The sequence below is a fragment of the Urocampus carinirostris genome, chromosome 4, assembly GCF_059441175.1.
Source record: "Urocampus carinirostris isolate Australia breed hairy pipefish chromosome 4, RoL_Ucar_1.0, whole genome shotgun sequence".
NCBI classification, from domain to species: domain Eukaryota; kingdom Metazoa; phylum Chordata; class Actinopteri; order Syngnathiformes; family Syngnathidae; genus Urocampus; species Urocampus carinirostris.
Window position 1 is genome coordinate 27697415 of NC_142352.1, and position 16644 is coordinate 27714058.

General features: G+C 38.1%; 1 protein-coding gene across 1 annotated transcript in view; it reads left to right on the top strand.

Annotated features, from left to right (window-relative positions):
- Positions 1-1906: 1906 nt before the first annotated feature.
- The window catches only part of thsd4 (thrombospondin type 1 domain containing 4), a 43317-nt gene continuing 28579 nt past the window's right edge, over positions 1907-16644 (top strand). Inside the window, exons 1-6 of the mRNA XM_088333348.1 lie at positions 1907-1935; positions 2002-2068; positions 5134-5384; positions 9539-9797; positions 12652-12754; positions 14011-14141. Coding sequence (XP_088189474.1) covers positions 1907-1935; positions 2002-2068; positions 5134-5384; positions 9539-9797; positions 12652-12754; positions 14011-14141 — 840 coding nt within the window. The remainder of the gene's footprint in view (positions 1936-2001; positions 2069-5133; positions 5385-9538; positions 9798-12651; positions 12755-14010; positions 14142-16644) is intronic.

Genomic DNA, 16644 nt, shown 5'->3' on the forward strand with positions numbered 1-16644 from the left:
GCGGCCTTCCTCTTGGTCTCCTTGCATTGACTTCGGCTCTGTAGATCCTCTTCAACATTCGCTCCTCATCCATCCTCTTCATGTGTCCAAACCAACCGAGTACTCTCTTATAAACACGCCTGCTCAGTCTCACAACTACTCCAGTTCTGTTTCTCACAATTTCATTTCTCAGTCTATCCAATCTTGTCACTCCTAACAGTCCTCAAGTCAACACAGGGAACCACTCACTTGTCTCACTCCCTTCTCTTACTCTTCATATAAAAACTCTTCAATGCTTCCAACAACTTTCTACCCACTCCATACATCATCATCACTTGCCACAACGCCTCTCTATCAACTCTGTCATACGCCTTTTCCAAGTCCATGAAAGCCATCGTGATACGTCAGTCCTCTTGGTCTATAAGGTCTTCTGGCAGAGTTTGTACTTGTTTGTACCTGGTCCAAATCTTCGATGCAGCTGACTGTGAACAGCACGCATCTTTGGCAACTGTAAGAGTAGAGTTACCTTCTTCAAGAAGTTTGGCGATCCTGTCTTTGGTCGCAACAGACATCTCTCTTGAAAGAAATTTGACTGGGTGCAGCCTTATTTTCTACTCAAAATGCACTGATTCTATATTTTCTTCTTCAGAGTGGAGTGATTCCATATTTATTTCCCTGCACTTGCTCTATAAAAGTAATATTTACTGACCATAGCAATGCTTTTTTAAATTTCTTTTAGTGTTTCTGAATGCCAATATGTTGCACTTTGGAATGTCTTTACAATTGTTTCATGTTTGTGATCTGATTTTTTTCTGCAGAATATTAATGTAGAACATTTAAGGGCAGCAGTAGCTCAGGAAGTAGAGAGCTCGTCTTGGGATCAAGGGATCCCAGTTCGAATCTCGGCTCGTCCGTGTTACATGTCAAAGTGTCCTTGGGTAAGACACTGAACCCTTAATACCCCCAATAAGCAGGTTAGCGCCTTACATGGCTGCAAGGCCGCTATTGGGAAATGTGGAGCACATTGTAAAGCGCTTTGAGAAGTCATTGACTTGAAAAGCGCTATATAAAAAAATGCAGATCAACATTTCTTAATGACCCTATATACATTTTTAGCCTTGTGCTATATGTATTTTAAACACAGTAAAGTATCTATTTAAAAAAAAAAAAATTACCCGAACGGAATTATTCAGAATTTGGAACTCTGTTACTTTCTGTTGTCATCTGCTGGCTTAAAGTCAAGATTGCAGCCTTAGTTGATGCCCGTGCAAGTATGTGCATTTCTTAGACACTCTCAAATAAACATTTTACTTTTCATCTTTCTTGGAGTTTGGGTTTGCATTTGGACTCTACTTAAACTACTCTTACTCTTATTTACTTTCACCAATTTCATGCTACACTTGCAAATGGAAAAATAAAACGCGGGGACGGGAATGATGTCACTCTCCAATACTCTTCCCAACCCAATTTCTCGAATCTAATGTGTTCCGCCTCGAACAGCTCTGATAAAAGTAAAATAAACGCAGATAGGCATGAGGGCTCTTTGAACTCACTTGGACATTGTTAACGCATACTCAATAGTGAAAATAATGAACTTTCAACTTTTTAAGGAAACCTCAAACGACACATTCCGCCCTCAAGACTGAAAATTCAGCAATTGAAAAAAAAATGGAGAAGTTAGATGAGAAAGAACTTTAACATTGAATAAATATAACCATTCAATATATTTTGAATTTTATATTTCCATGACGACAGATGAGGCAGTATCTCAACTGCCTCCCCTGACTGCACATTATTGGAAAGCAGCTTGAAATTAGTTGTAGGATTTTTCTACCACGGATAAAATTACAATCCACATGAAACGACATCCCACGTCTGAGCACGCCTAATTTGCCGTTTCCGATTAGTGTGCGATCATCGAGCAAGAATGCGAGGCGTCCCCACGTGGCTTGTCAGGTAAGATTTCACCAAAGCGGCACTTTTGATTTCTTTGTTTTCCTGCAACTTTTTCTTCGTGTGTAGGAAACTGGTGCTGTTTTTTATTTGCTTGGAGACCGCCATGTGTCAACAAGCCGCAGAGCACAGAAAGGTGAGCAAATGCCCCGCCCATTTCTCTCTCAGGAAAACACGGAGGTGCTGATGTATGCTTTTATATCTTCTTGTTTAGATTATTGTAATACCCTGCTCTCCGGTCTTCCCAAAAAGGATATGTCCAGCAAAATGCAGCAGCGCGGGTGATTACGGGGGCCAGGAGGAGAGATTAAATTACATTCCACCAGTTTTAAAATGGCTGCATTGGCTCCCTGTGCGTTTCGGGATCGGTTTTAGGGTGCCTTTACTAGTTTTTAAATATATAGAAGTAGATATTGGTAAGCCCGAGCCGACCCTGACCTGAATTTCAGGTCCGGTCTAACCTAAAATGTCACCCATTACGTTCGGGTTTGGGCCGTGCTTCTTTCTCGCTGACCTTTTTTTGTGCTTTACTGTTCTATCGATCTCCCCCAAAAATGAGATAAAAAGTCGTTTTAGTGACGTTTGTGTGAGTGACCAGTGGGGACATTTTACGCGGTGGGGGACATTTCCCGGCACAACAGGGGGCAGAATTGATTGCGCGAATCCTCCGCAGAGAAAAGGGAACAAATAACAATGACAGCTGGGTATTTTAAAAAAAATACTCAGAGAGAGGGAACCCTTCCTCCTCCCTTCCTCCTTCCTCCTCACAAATAAAATATGAAAAATTGGGTTTTCTTCGGGCTCGGTCTTTCAAATCAAATTAAGTTGCCAAGCTCGGTCTGGTAAGGGCCTAATAGCCGCGCGCTAGGTCGGGTTGGATTGTTTAGGCCTGATCTAAACTTGACCTAAAGGTCTTTGGTCATAATATCTGTCTGATCTGCTTTTATTATATCAGTTCTCATGGTCTCTGAGGGCCTCTGGCAGAGGTTTGTTAACTGTTCCTAGGGTAAGGACCAAAACCTTTAGTGAAGCAGTGAATGTTGTGCTGAGCGGATTTACGGTATAGAAAATGAAAAACAAGAACAATGACGGGTGGATAATTTCAAAAGAAAAGCCAGCAAAAGAGAAGCCCGGCCTAAACCTGAACCTAATGATTAACAATTTAGGTCTCTACCTTACATGGTTAGTCTGTGCATTTCCCTTTTTTTATTTTTTAAATTATTTTTAAAAAATTTTTTTTAAATTTTATTTTTATTATTTATCGTGTGTGTCTGTGTATTTTTTCTCCCGGGTTGTTGGGTGGAGAAAAAGGAGGGGATCGTTTTTTTCTTACACTGAATATTTTTATACAGGCCTTGCCTGAAAAGTCCATTACAAACACATTTCATTCGATTTTTTTGATCTGTGAAAAAGAATCCAAAAGTTGGCCATCCCCGTGTGACGTCACTCTGGCACCTGCGCGAGCACGCATCATTATAAGCGAGTCTTTGTCCGTCGGATGATTCCGAGTGAGAGGACTTTTCTTTTTTTTCCTGACTTCCAAAAAGCGCGGAAAGCAAGTGGGAACGATCCCAAACGGATTCAGGCGCCAACGTGTTATTGTGTCTGCAAACAGTCTTGTCAGCATTTCAGAGACAAACTGAACTGCAAAAAGTCTGGTTAGAAAATTGAGGGAAAAAAACTAACGTTTTGAGGAAATTTAACCTGGTAACTGGCAGATATTTTTTCTCATTTTAAATTAACATTTGACTTATTTCTAGATTTTAGGTAATAACATTTCCATCAGGGAATGGACCCAAAAATAGGCCAGGAACTGTCAGCAGTAGAGAAAGCTGTCCAGAGTTGCATCCTCAGTGGTGCCCCTATGACTCAGGCGGTTAAGGGACCCATAAACTGTGAACCGGGAAAATATATTCCAAATGAAAAACCTTTTTTTACCAGCGTAAAAATATATATTTTTTAAATTTTAGAATGCCAAAAGAAATCGTCTTTTCAATAATGTACCGGTACTTTTTTTCCATAGGCAAATAATATTCCTCTTGTTCAAATATTATTACTATATTGTTAACCGGAATGAGCATGGAGATAATAAACCAGCAGGGAGATATTAAAACAAAATTTGCATTTTTATTTTTTTTTTATTTTTGGTACAATAAGAAAAATTCCCACAACTATACTAAAAAAATCATATTATTTTACGTGTTTTGATATTATTTTATTTTATAGTACATTATAATTTCCCACTTGCTTTTAAAAAATTAATAACATGTTGTAAAATAATGAAGACATAGTCAAATAAGAAAAACGATACTTATAATTAAAAAAAACTCGAGGTCAACTTTTGTTGATTGCTGTGACAATTTTCAAAGCAAAAAATATTCATGATTGGCAAACAATTTTGCTTGTATCTTGTACAAGGATGGAGATATCAAACCAGCGTATAGACAGATATACCAAAATAAGAGAAAAATCCTTCTTATTCCACTTTTTTTGTTTATATTTCATTTTTACTAATATAGGAAAAAAATAATTATTTAAATGGGCCGATTTATGGTTTATTTTTTATGGTAGGGAGCATTTGGCCTTGGGAAGGACATGGGTTTGCAATGGTGCGTTCAAAGCATTAAAGATCACATCTTAAATCAATCTTATTCCTATAGTCAACATCAAAGACACAGTCAATGTCTGGAAGCTAACACGCAGGTTTCAGATTTAGGAAAAAATGGCAGACGACCAATTTACTGACACGCTTCCAGTAAAGGTTTTGTAAACTGAGACTTTTTTAAAAGCGGGATTTCCATTTGGATCCCTGTTCAAGGAGCATGTCACAGCTTTTGGTTTTATTGCCGCTGCAAAGTTCACTCATAAATATCTCTGGAAGGGAAACAGAGCCAAAACTGAGAAGGACTGTTGGCCAAAAACAGCTACCAATCAGTAGCTAGAACATGATATTAGACTTGGAATGCAGTTTTTCTGTCACTTTAACTCAACCACTGCCAGTTCTGATTTCTGATTTTTCTTACAAGTACAGAAGCAAAAATGATTCTATGTTTCCAGTTTGTTTGAATACAAAGTTGTTAGAGTACTAAAGTATCACTGTAAACATCTGCCACTAGCACCCATTGTGTTGAAGAGTTCAACTTCCCGTAATTAGTATTTATTTAACTCATCTAAAACATGACTTCACTTGTCTTGATCTAGGTGCCCCAGAGGATCGTTGAAGGGTCCACGCAGGACTTTGGGGGAGTCCAAGGTTCCTGGAGCTCCTGGGGGCCCTGGTCAGCCTGCACCCTGACGTGTGGATGGGGAGTGCAGGGGCGAAGTAGACATTGTCAGAGGGTTTCACCTCCACTGCGTCCAGGACACGTCATCTCGGCTTTGAAGCCTTCGGTTTCCATCTATCGGGATGATGGCCTTCATGAGGGTCACAGTAGTCCGACTGCTGGGCGCAGGTATCGTAAACCTGAAAGACAAGTTAAGATCTGTTAAAAAAGAATTTCCTGTCTGAGTAAAGCTAACTTGAACTTCTTCCTCAATGTCATTTTTAAGTTTTAAGTTTAGTAGACACTCAAAAAAGGAGAGAATACATCAATGAACTCTGAACTTGCAAGGAAGACAGGGAGAGAAGCTCTCAGATAAGAAAGACCAACCTGTTTTTAAGGGCCTCCCCTGAGCTTTTTCTTTTTATTACATATCCTGGATTACAAAAGTAGATCCACTCTAAAGAGTGTGTGAAACAAAGAACATTAACATGATTGGCCGGTAGCAACAATGATATAATAGTCAAAATAGTTAAAAATGATGCATGAAATAATAAACTGGCATCCTGTGAACTCTCCCTTGGCTGTTCCCTTAATCACAAGGGTAGTGGGGGCACCATTTCCTGTGTGTCTTGGGTAAGAACAGCCTGGTGGTGCCCGTCCCTTTCCAGGCCTACATAGACAATTGGCTTATCAATAAAAACACGAAACTGTGTTTTACAAAGATAACACATGACAGAGGTCTTTTGCAACCTAATGATGAGAACAGTAGATATATTCTCTTTAAAAAAAATTGGAATAATCATATTTCAAAGTGGGCAGCACGGCGGCGCAGTGGTTAGCTCGTGTGCGGCACAGTTCTAGGGTCTTGGGAACCTCCTGTGTGGGTTCAAATCCAGCTACCGGACTTCCTGTGCGGAGTTTGCATGTTCTCCCCGTGCTTGCGTGGGTTTCCTCCGGGCACTCCGGTTTCCTCCCACATTCCAAAGACATGCATTTCAGGTGGATTGGCTGGTCCAAATTGTCCTTAGGTGTGAATGAGTGAGCGAGTTGTCTGTTCCTGTGTGCGCTGCGATTGGCTGGCAACGATGATTGCTGGGATGGACTCCAGCACCCCCGCGACCCTACTGAGGATAAGCGGTGCAGCTAATGAGATGAGATGAGATATTTCAAAGTAAATTTTATTGTTCCACTGATAGATGGTTTTTGCCTTTTTTGTTTTCTATTAAGATAGTTATTTTTTTTTGTAAATAGAATAACAATATTCAAAATCAGATCAATAATATCTTCTGCCACAAAAAAACATTTAGTAAAATAAGAAAAATAACACTTAAAAAGGATTGAATTTATGTCGAAACATTTCTTAAATATAAGGAAATAAAAAAAGGAATACTCCTTAAAAGGGGAAGATTACGTGGCAAGAGAAAAATCTGCTTTTGGAGCGATTATAATCCAACGTAATGCTTGGTTTAAACAATAAATTCATCAATATGATTCAAATTCTCTTCATGCTTTGATATTGATACATATGAATATATCATTTAAACTTGTTTTTTTCCCACCAAATGTATTCATGAAAATTAAATAAATATTCATTACATCAAATGGAATTTTAAATAGATTAAAATCTAATCAAGCTAATGCTAATACAATTGAAACATTTTCATACATTAACAGTGATTAGCTGACATTATATCTTAAAATAATATGTCATTTGAGGTGTCCTTAAAAAAGATAAATATTAGCTCTAATAAGTATATGTCACAATCCCCAATTTAGTTTAAAGTGTCCTTTTCTTTATTTTCCACTATGCCTATCTGTTTTCGTCTTACTTTTGGAAAAGCTGTTCGAGGCTGAAAACATGAGAAAAAATATTCGGGTGGGGGGTGGGGGGGTGGAAAGTGACTTCATGCTCGTCCTCTCGGGTTTTTGTCCTTGTTTTCATTTGTATGAAAATGGTGAAAGTAAGAGAAGGCCTGTTTTAAGTACAGTCCAAACCCCAACCCAAAACCCGAGAAAGAAGGAAAAATAATTTATTCGAGCACATCTAAGAAATGCACCTACTTGACTGTGCTGACTAAGGCTGCAAATCAAGACACAAGCCAGAAGATGGCGACAGCGAGTAATTTCATACAGCTCATTTATGTGAGTGACTGTTCAATCTTGAAGACTAAAAAAAGACACCAACTAAATATGTTTTGTAAGACTATTCCGTTTTCAAATAGACAAACAATTGACTTTTCATAAACCTCAAACATCAAATAACTTCAGATCTTCACCCAAGAATAAAAACAAATATGACATTCTGTTTACTCAGCTTAAACTTCAAAGACCTTTAAGAGTCCAAGAAATTTAACAAGGGTCTTTTTGTCAGTATCAAACAAGAATAAAGGGGCTTAAGTGAACTTAACTGCCCCCGCTCTATGAGCCAAGTCCTTTAACAAAGCCAAAAGTTCCCCTGCTACGCCACCTAACCTGCCCCCACCCAAAAAAAAAACAATACCAAATCCTGCAACCATTAGACCATCAAAGGACAAAGAACCAAATGCAGATTTTTTCCCCCCTGTATATTTATTAGTTTTTTTTTTGACATTTCTTAAAGCGACTCTGTGTGGCTTTGAGACCCTACAGACCCCCGTGCCCACCACCTGGCTCGTCTCTTTAAAGAGAGTCCAGGACTCAGATGGTGTTTGGCAGACTTGGGATGTGCAGTCCTTCCTGTAACAAATCAGTATGACAGCTCAGCAACAGGGGGCACTGCTAAATGGACTTCATCGGTGCTTTTCGGGCGGCATATTAGCAACCATTGTTTTAGTTTACAGTGATCCCTCGATATAACGGCATATACTTTTTTACTTTTTACAGTTTCACTGCTTCACAAAATTGCATCGTGTCCTGCGTTCTGATTGGCTATGCCGTCACTACGCTTCTTCTCTACCTGTGCGTCAACAACCTTTTGGTTTAGCATGTACATGTACGTTAAACAGATGGCTGAATTTTCATACCTGTAAATTCTCTTGCAATTTCGAGTTTCTCTAAAGCCCATAAACAACAACAAAACGATCTGGACCAACAAAATCACTAGCGGCCGGGCCTAAAAGGCAGTAGTAGATGCTAAGATAGAATTCAACAAAAGCACCAAACTCACTCTCCAAAGAAAAGATAATTCTTCAACACTTTTTATTTCACTGTGTTATGATAAAATCTATGAACTAGTAATAGTAATGCCAGAGCCTGTGTCCCATATAAATATAAATATTCCATTTAAACAAAGTTACGAGCAAAGTTATTTTATAAAAATGTCACAAAATAATGCAAACAAGGATACCCACGTATTTACCTTCAGTGCAGACAACAATGGGCCCATTTCTACCACTGCCACAATCAAATCTTTCTGGGTGCTTTTCTAGGGTTTTTGGGTGTGTACGGTTTGTTATGTGGGTCTTCGTCAAGTATTTTAACAGTGAACATAGATTGTTTAATGAGCTTCAACATAAAGGATTCTTTAGCAATGTACAACGAATGATGGTGTGAAACCTTGATTGTAAACTGTAGTTGAGAATGTGCCCTAGATATACTGGATCGAACTTTACGTGTATTTAGTGTTCTATTTTAAGTATTTTTGTATCCCTGCAGGAGTATTTTTGTATCATTTCCATAGTACAATCTTTGTAGTATATATGTAGTATTTTTGTAGTATTACTGTCGTCGAACTTTTGCTGTATTTCTGTCGTGATATTTCTGTCGTGGTATTTTTGTTGTAATTCTGACGGAGTATGTCTGTAGTTTAATGTATTATAGTATTACTTTGGTGTTATCTTTGCAGTATTTTCATAGTATTTATGTATTATTCTTATTGTTGTATTTTTGCATTATGTCTTTAATATTTTTGTCACATTAATGTAGTTGTTTTTTGTAGTATTTTTTTATATTTCTGTAGAAGTATGTATGTATTATACTAAAAATACAGTAATATTTTTTTAGTAATTATATAGTTTTTTTTTTAATTTTCAGAATGAAAGCAAAATTAATTCCTATTTAGATTTGTGGTACCTCTGTAGTTTTTATTGTATTATTTCTGTAGTAGTATTTTTACTGAAGACACACAAAGCGACCATGGGGACAAAGTTTGTACCCCAAAAAAAGCATTATTTTATTAGTCGTACTTAATTTACTATTATATATATTTTTCAATATAATTGGAACATTTTCGTTTGGCGGGCTGATGAAAAAGCCTGAAGGCTCGCATGTGCCCGTGGGCAAAAGTATACCCACGCCTGTTATAGAGCCTATAAAAGTATAGATTGTGAATTGAGGTCTACATATCACCAGTTAAATTTCTCCAGGAGGACCAGTCCAATCGTCCCAGGCAGGTACGGCTACGGAAGAACCCGGTTACAGGGTCCCGGAAGGGTCCGACAGTTTCCACCTGACAGAGGGAGACGTTCCGTCGGACCCCGTCACAGACCCCGTGCTGAAACCCTCTGGGCCCCGCTCTACCAGCAGGGATCCCCGACCCAGCAGCCGCAAATGGAACCACCCGACCAACTTCTCCCAACGTCTTGTGTGGGAGAACTCAATCTCTATAGACTCTGCAACAATACGGTACCAACTAAATTAAATAATATATATGTATTAACATAGGGCAACACGGCGGGGCAGTGGTTAGCGCGTGTGCTGCACAGTTCTGAGGTCATGAGATCGAACCTTCCTGTGTGGATTTTGCATGCCCTCCCCGTGCTTGTGTGGGTTCCCTCCGGGCACTCCGGTTTCCTCCCACATTCCAAAAACAGACATGTCAGGTTAATTGGCTGGTCCAAATTGTCCCTAGGTGTGAATGAGCTGTACCTGTGTGCCCTGCGACTGTCTGGCAACCAGTTCAGGGTGTCCCCTGCCCACGGCCCGAAGACAGCCGGGATGGGCTCCAGCAACCCTGAGACCCTACTAAGGATACGTGGTGCAAATAATGGATGGACGGATGGATATGTATTTAACTTGTATACATACACATATATTTTGTCGTCAATGACTCTCAATAAAAAAGAAGTAAAACTATATATTTTTTGTCAATGGCAGTGAAGTAAAATATATCATTTGAATGCGTCAAACAAACTCTACTAATGTTTTAACTTCTATTTCTTTTTTTTAGTCTTTTTTTAAGCAGAAATAATTTTACTTTTCAATTTTTTGAAATTCTTAAATTTGCATAGACTCACATGTATGTTTTATGTGTTATTTGTTACGGTTCTTAAAAAGTCTTAAATAATAACCCAGGGAAGTCTTTGACCTAGTGATGTGAGCAGTGAGTGTGGACTTCCTGCATTTTTGAGGGAGGGGAGCATGGGGAGGGCATGAGGTTCCCAGTAAAAATGACTCAGTGAACACAAACCTGGCCATTACAAATGGTAAACAAGCCCTCCGTTCTGTATAACATCATGAGCGAGATATATATCAGGCCCGAGTTTTGTTTAAATCGAGGCGTCGGTGTCTCTTTTTTTCGCCGCAGTATGATCAATGAGTAAGGGCAATGTTTGCTTTCACTTCTGCCGTCTTGACTAATTCCGTTTTTTTTTCTTTTTTCGGAGCGTAACCTTGGCGGATCTCTCTGGAAGTGAACAAAGCTTCCATGTAAATCTTTTTAGGGTCCCACTCGGGTGAAGAAGAAATGTTGGTGTAATCTTTTCCAGTTTAACTAAAATTATTTTTGTCTTTGTCGTCACTGTTAACAACGTAGGGAACATTGCTTACAACGAGATTTGACGTGGAATTTTAGGATCAACATGTTATAAGTGGGGCAGCACGGCAGCGCAGTGGTTAGCGCTTGTGCGGCACAGTTCATGTCATGGGAACCTGTTGTGGGTTCAAATCCAGCTCCAGACTTCCTGTGCGGAGTTTGTATGTTCTCCCCGTGCTTGCGTGGGTTTCCTCCGGGCACTCCGGTTTCCTCCCACGTTCCAAAAACATGCATTTCAGGTGAATTGGCCGGTCCAAATTGTCCCTAGGTGTGAATGAGCGAATGAGTTGTCTGTCCCTGTGTGCCCTGCGATTGGCTGGCAACCAGTTCAGGGTGTCCCCTGCCCACTGCCCGGAGATGGCTGGGATGGGCTCCAGCCCCCCCGCGACCCTAATGAGGATAAGCGGTACGGCTGATGAGATGAGATGAGATGTTATAAGTGATAATGTTGTTGGCTCCGGTGCTGTATTGCAAGCCGGCAATGTCCTCCGGATTGGCCAGAGAGCAGCCAATTACTTTCTGGGCTGTGTTGATGACTCTCTAAGGGTCACCTGTCTGCAGCTGTATAAGTCAAATTCACAGATTTTTTTTGAAAAGTGGTTTTCCATAGCAAATATTTGAAACTTTTCATAATTTATACATGACACATCTACTGTTACTCTTTTAGAGAGTGGTTTTGATCATATAAAAAGCTCTCGAGTAACATTGTTTCTGTCAGATTTATTTTACTATTAAATAAAATGCCATAATGTGCTTACAATAATAGTAATTTGTGATAAAACTACTATTTTTTAATATACATTTTGCAAGTTTTGATTGTTATTCTAAATATTTAGATACCATCCATCCATCCATTATCTACACCGCTTATCCTCAGTAGGGTCGCGGGGGTGCTTGAGCCCATCCCAACTTTCTTCAAGTAGTGGGCAGGGGACACCCCGAACTGGTTGCCAGCCAGTTATTTAGATACTATTTATACTTATATGTATAGTTTTTTGACTGTTGGATGCACGGCTTACCAGTACATTCCCGCTTCCATGAGTAGGGTCAAGAATTAGTGAGTGGAAAATTTTTACTAATGGCATCATGTCAATATTACAACTTTTTTTATTTGTAAAGATAAAGAATAACGGCCCATAGGGTCATTTTTTACCTCAGTTATGCATCGAAGGGTTCAAATGCTCTATTTACCATTATGAATATAATTTGTGCAGACTGTTGCTTTTATCTTAGTAGAATCTTGATATCTTGGTAAAATCAAACATTTTTTACTGTGAATTTCCATTGATTGTTTATATAATAGCATTATCAATTAAAATAATATTTAATAACAATCACTTCTATTGTTTTTTGATTGCTTTTTTTTGTATATATGTATTTATAGTTTTTGTTGTTAATCTTTGTGTTTAGGTAGTATTTATCATTTACCTTTGTTAGTATAATTTTTACACACCATTTTTTGCTGTTTTGATAAAATCAGACTTTTTTTTGCAGGGAAATTCCATTTATTGCTTAAATAACAGTGTTATCAATTTAAATACATTTTAATAAAAAATACATATATTGTTTTTTTTACTACTTTATTTTGTAAAATGTATATATATTGACTCGTTTTTTGCTTGTGTTCTATATGCTTAGTTACGATTCATACTTAATATACTTGTATGTATGTAATCAATATGATGATACTTATTATTTTTTAATGCATAAAATCATCTCTTTTAGGCTTGTTCTGCATCCAGTAAACCAATCAGAGCTGCTCAGTGTGCCACGCACGACAGAAAACCTTTCATGGGAAAACTGTATCAGTGGGAGCCTTTTAATGAAGGTAAAACAAAATAGAGAACGTAATAAATGATCAGGAATGTTATGTATTATAAGGAGACAAGCAAAGCATGCTGACAATTTCATAATGAACGACGCACAGAGTGCAGTTAACATATGAATAAAATCTAAAAGTTACACCAAAACTCCGTTGGATGGCGCCAAACTAACACTGCATAAACTATGGTCCCGTACGGTTTGAATGTCAATCAGTAAAAGTGCTATTTTCTTTTACTTCTTAATGTTTTTCTGGTCTTTATTCATGCTGTTCTGCGTCTTCCTCTTCTTATTTTCATCCTTCCTTTCATTTGCTCACCCCCTTCTTTTTCCTTCCTTTTCTTCTGGTTCTAGTTTTCTTTCCTCGTCTTCTTAATCTCATTCGTCATCTTTTCTCCTCTTTCTTCTCTTCACACCCAAACCCTCCTGCTCCCAATAACCACACCCCTTCTCTTCTTTCTGCTCATTTAATTTAGCCCTTTCTTCTTTTGCTTCCTTATATTTTGTCTTCTTTCTTCCTCCCTTGCTTTCTTATCCTACTTATTTAGTTGTTTGTTTTAGCCTCCTCCATTCTCTTCTTTCTTGTTGTCCTTCTACTTATTCTTGTCCTACTTTTCTTTTTCTTTGTCTCCCCCTTTCTTCATCCTCTTCTTACTCGTTTTTCTCTTGTTTTTTGTTTTCCTCCTCTTCATTTCCCCCCTTCTCCTTTCGAATCCCTATCATCCCTCCTTCTCCTCTTCTTTTGTCTCTTATCCCCTCCCCCATACTCCTTCATTTTCTTCTTATTTCTTTCTCTCTTCTTTCTGGGCCTTTACTTCTGCCTTTTCTTCTTGTCCTTCATTATATGTTGTCTTCTTTCTTCCTGCCTTGCTTTCTTATCCTACTTATTTAGTTGTTTGTTTTAGCCTCCTCCATTCTCTTCTTTCTTGTTGTCCTTCCACTTATTCTTGTCCTACTCTTCTTTTTCTTTGTCTCCCCTTTTCTTCACCCTCTTCTTACTCTTCTTTCTCTTCTTTTTTTGTCTTCTTCTTCATTTCCCCTCCTCCTTTCTAATCCCTATCATCCCTCCTTCTCCTCTTCTTTCTTCTCTTAGCCCTATCCCCCGTCCTCCTTCGTTTTCTTCTTCTTTTTCTTCTTCCTCTCTGCCTTTTCGTCCTACTTTTTTTTACTCTTGTCTTTCTATCCTCCCCTCTTTCTTCTTCTTGCGGAATATTTGCAATCATGATGATTAATTATTTTTTCAATTGTTTTTTTCAATTTGAGGTGATCAGCCCTGCGAGCTCAACTGTCGAGCCGCTGGCTTCAGGTTCTACGTGCGACTGTCTGACAAGGTGATCGATGGTACGCCATGCGGGAACAACAATTCTTCTGTATGTCTGGCAGGAACGTGCACGGTAAGATCACGTGAATCCGTGGTATTGCGTTTATATATGTATATTTAGTGTATCTGAACTCTGGAGTTTGTTGTATTATTTCTTATTCATTTTAGATCTCTTTCATTTATTTATTTTCATCCCCCTATTATGTGTGTGTCTGTCCATTTAACATTGAAGATGTTGGGTGGGGATAAACGTTACAAAATAATATAATCAGCTCTGGCATTTGAAAAACCTTATCTTATTTCTTTATAAAATATTACATTTCTTCCCGTAAACTGTCAATTAAATATAGTTACTGATAAATATATTGATACATTGATTTATTTGAGTAGTTTAATGTTTGCTGTTGCAACATCCATTGCAGCATGGTCATCATGGAAGGGGGATTACCTCATGTGTGGTCCCTTCTCAAGGTTTCTTCATTTTCCTCATATTGAGGTTTTTGAGTTTTTCCCTGACCTCATGTAAGTCTTAGATCAGGGGATGTTGTAATAATAGTCTGTAGTTTGCGATAGTCTGTGGTCTGTGGAGCCCTTTGAGACACCTTGTCATGTTTTCTTTAATTTGTATGTATTTATTGATTTTTTAAAATAAATTTGCCCCTTTCTTGGTCTGCATGTCCATTTGACATTTTAGGGGTAATTTCTATTGTATATTGAATGTATACAGTTCTTTGACTTGTATTTCGGTTTATGAAAAGTGCCATACACTACATATAAATATTTGAATTATTTTTTGAAAAAAGGGTGTAGGTGCTCAATCTGGCCACTAGGGAGCAGCTAAAACTCACAGGAAATTGGGCTGTGAACAACGGTGAAAAACTAAAAGACACCTGGACTAAAACTTAGGTGCGTGGGAGCGAACGATACTCGTTTGCTTCCTGCACTGTTTTCACACTTCTCATTCAGATTTTTTTTTCTTCTCAGCTTCTGTGAAATGTCCTCGCTATTGGCTAGCGATAACGCCATAACATCTGTTAAAAAGTGAAGTGCATCTTGGGAAAAATAAACAAGTTAAGCTAACTATTGGGATTGTATTGATGAAGTCCGCCTAGCAACAAACAGGTGATGCTAATGGATAAAGGAAAGAGATCGTCCCTGGTGAGGTCAGTTTTATAATTCATCTTCCATAAGTGAGTTTTTTTACAGGGTCTCGTTGCAATGTTATGAGAAGACCGAATGAGGAGGTGGAGGATATTAAAATGTACAGCTTGGGACTTTTTGTTTTAATGCTCTATTGTCAGCCATTATGTTATTCTGCTGAGCTGTAGTGATGCATGAAGATGTTAGCAATTACTAATAACAAATACATGGCTCTCTCTCTTACTACATTATCTAATTTTATTTTCTTTTTTTATCTGTAGTGGTTATTCTTTTTCTCCCTCTTTTTATTTCTCTTTCTTTTCTTATATTACCTTTCCCACTCCTTTCTTATTTCCATTTTTCCTCCCTATATTTTTCTCCTTTACACCCTCCCGCTTGTTTATCCCTTTTGTCTTGATCTCTTTCCCGTTTGTTTTCTTTATTCTCCTTCTTGGTTTGGTTCTTATTCATCTTTTTTTAAAATTTCTTCTCCCCGTTTTTTTCTCATCTTTTCTATTCAATATTCTTTTTCTTTTGTTTGTCGTTTTCCTCTTCTTTGGCCAAATTTGACATTTTTCATCCTCTTCTTATTTTCCTCATCTTCTTCTTGTTTCTCTTGTACTTCCGCTACTACTTTTTTAATTCTGTTCTATTTTCTCTTGTCCTCCATCTTCTTCTTCCCGTTCTCCCTCTACTACATTCTCCAGGTCTTTTATTTCCTTCTCCCGTTTATTCTCCTCTTTTCTTTCATTTCCTACTTATACTCCTCCTTTTTCTTTTTCCCCTCTTCTTTTTTTGTGGTTCTCCTTCCTCTTATATTTTCTCCACCTATTCTCCTTGTCTTCTTTTTTTCATCTTGTTTTTTCTTGTTTTCATGTCTCTTCTTGAATTCCTTCCCCTTGTTGTTCTACTTCATGTTCTTTTCTCTTTTCTTCTTGTTGCTATCTTTCCCTTTCTTCCCATTCCAACTGCACATTTTTGCTTTCATTCTTACTGTTCTTCTTACTCATTTTGATTTTCTCTTTTTTCTTTTCTTAGCCGAATACACTCCTGCTTCTCATCGCCTTTTCTTCTCTTCTTTCTGCTCCTTCTCTTGCCTCCCTTTTTTCCCTGTAATTATTCATTTTCTTCTCTTCTTTCCTACTCTCTGCCTTCTCATCCTACTGGTTTTTGCTTGTCTTGTCTTGCAATTCTTACACCCCTTATCCCTTTTACTTTCTGTTCTTCTCTTATTTCTTCTCCTTTTTCTTTTTTCCCATCTTTATCTACATTTGTTTTCTTCTCAGAGATAATGTTGACAATGTATTCATGTTTAAAATAAAACTAGTAAAAGGTTATTATAAGTTATTCATCTTATTAAACTTTAATATTCGCCCATGTACGACTTGATGGGATGTTAGGTCAGTTTGTTACTTTTCACCCACAGTTTTAGAAAA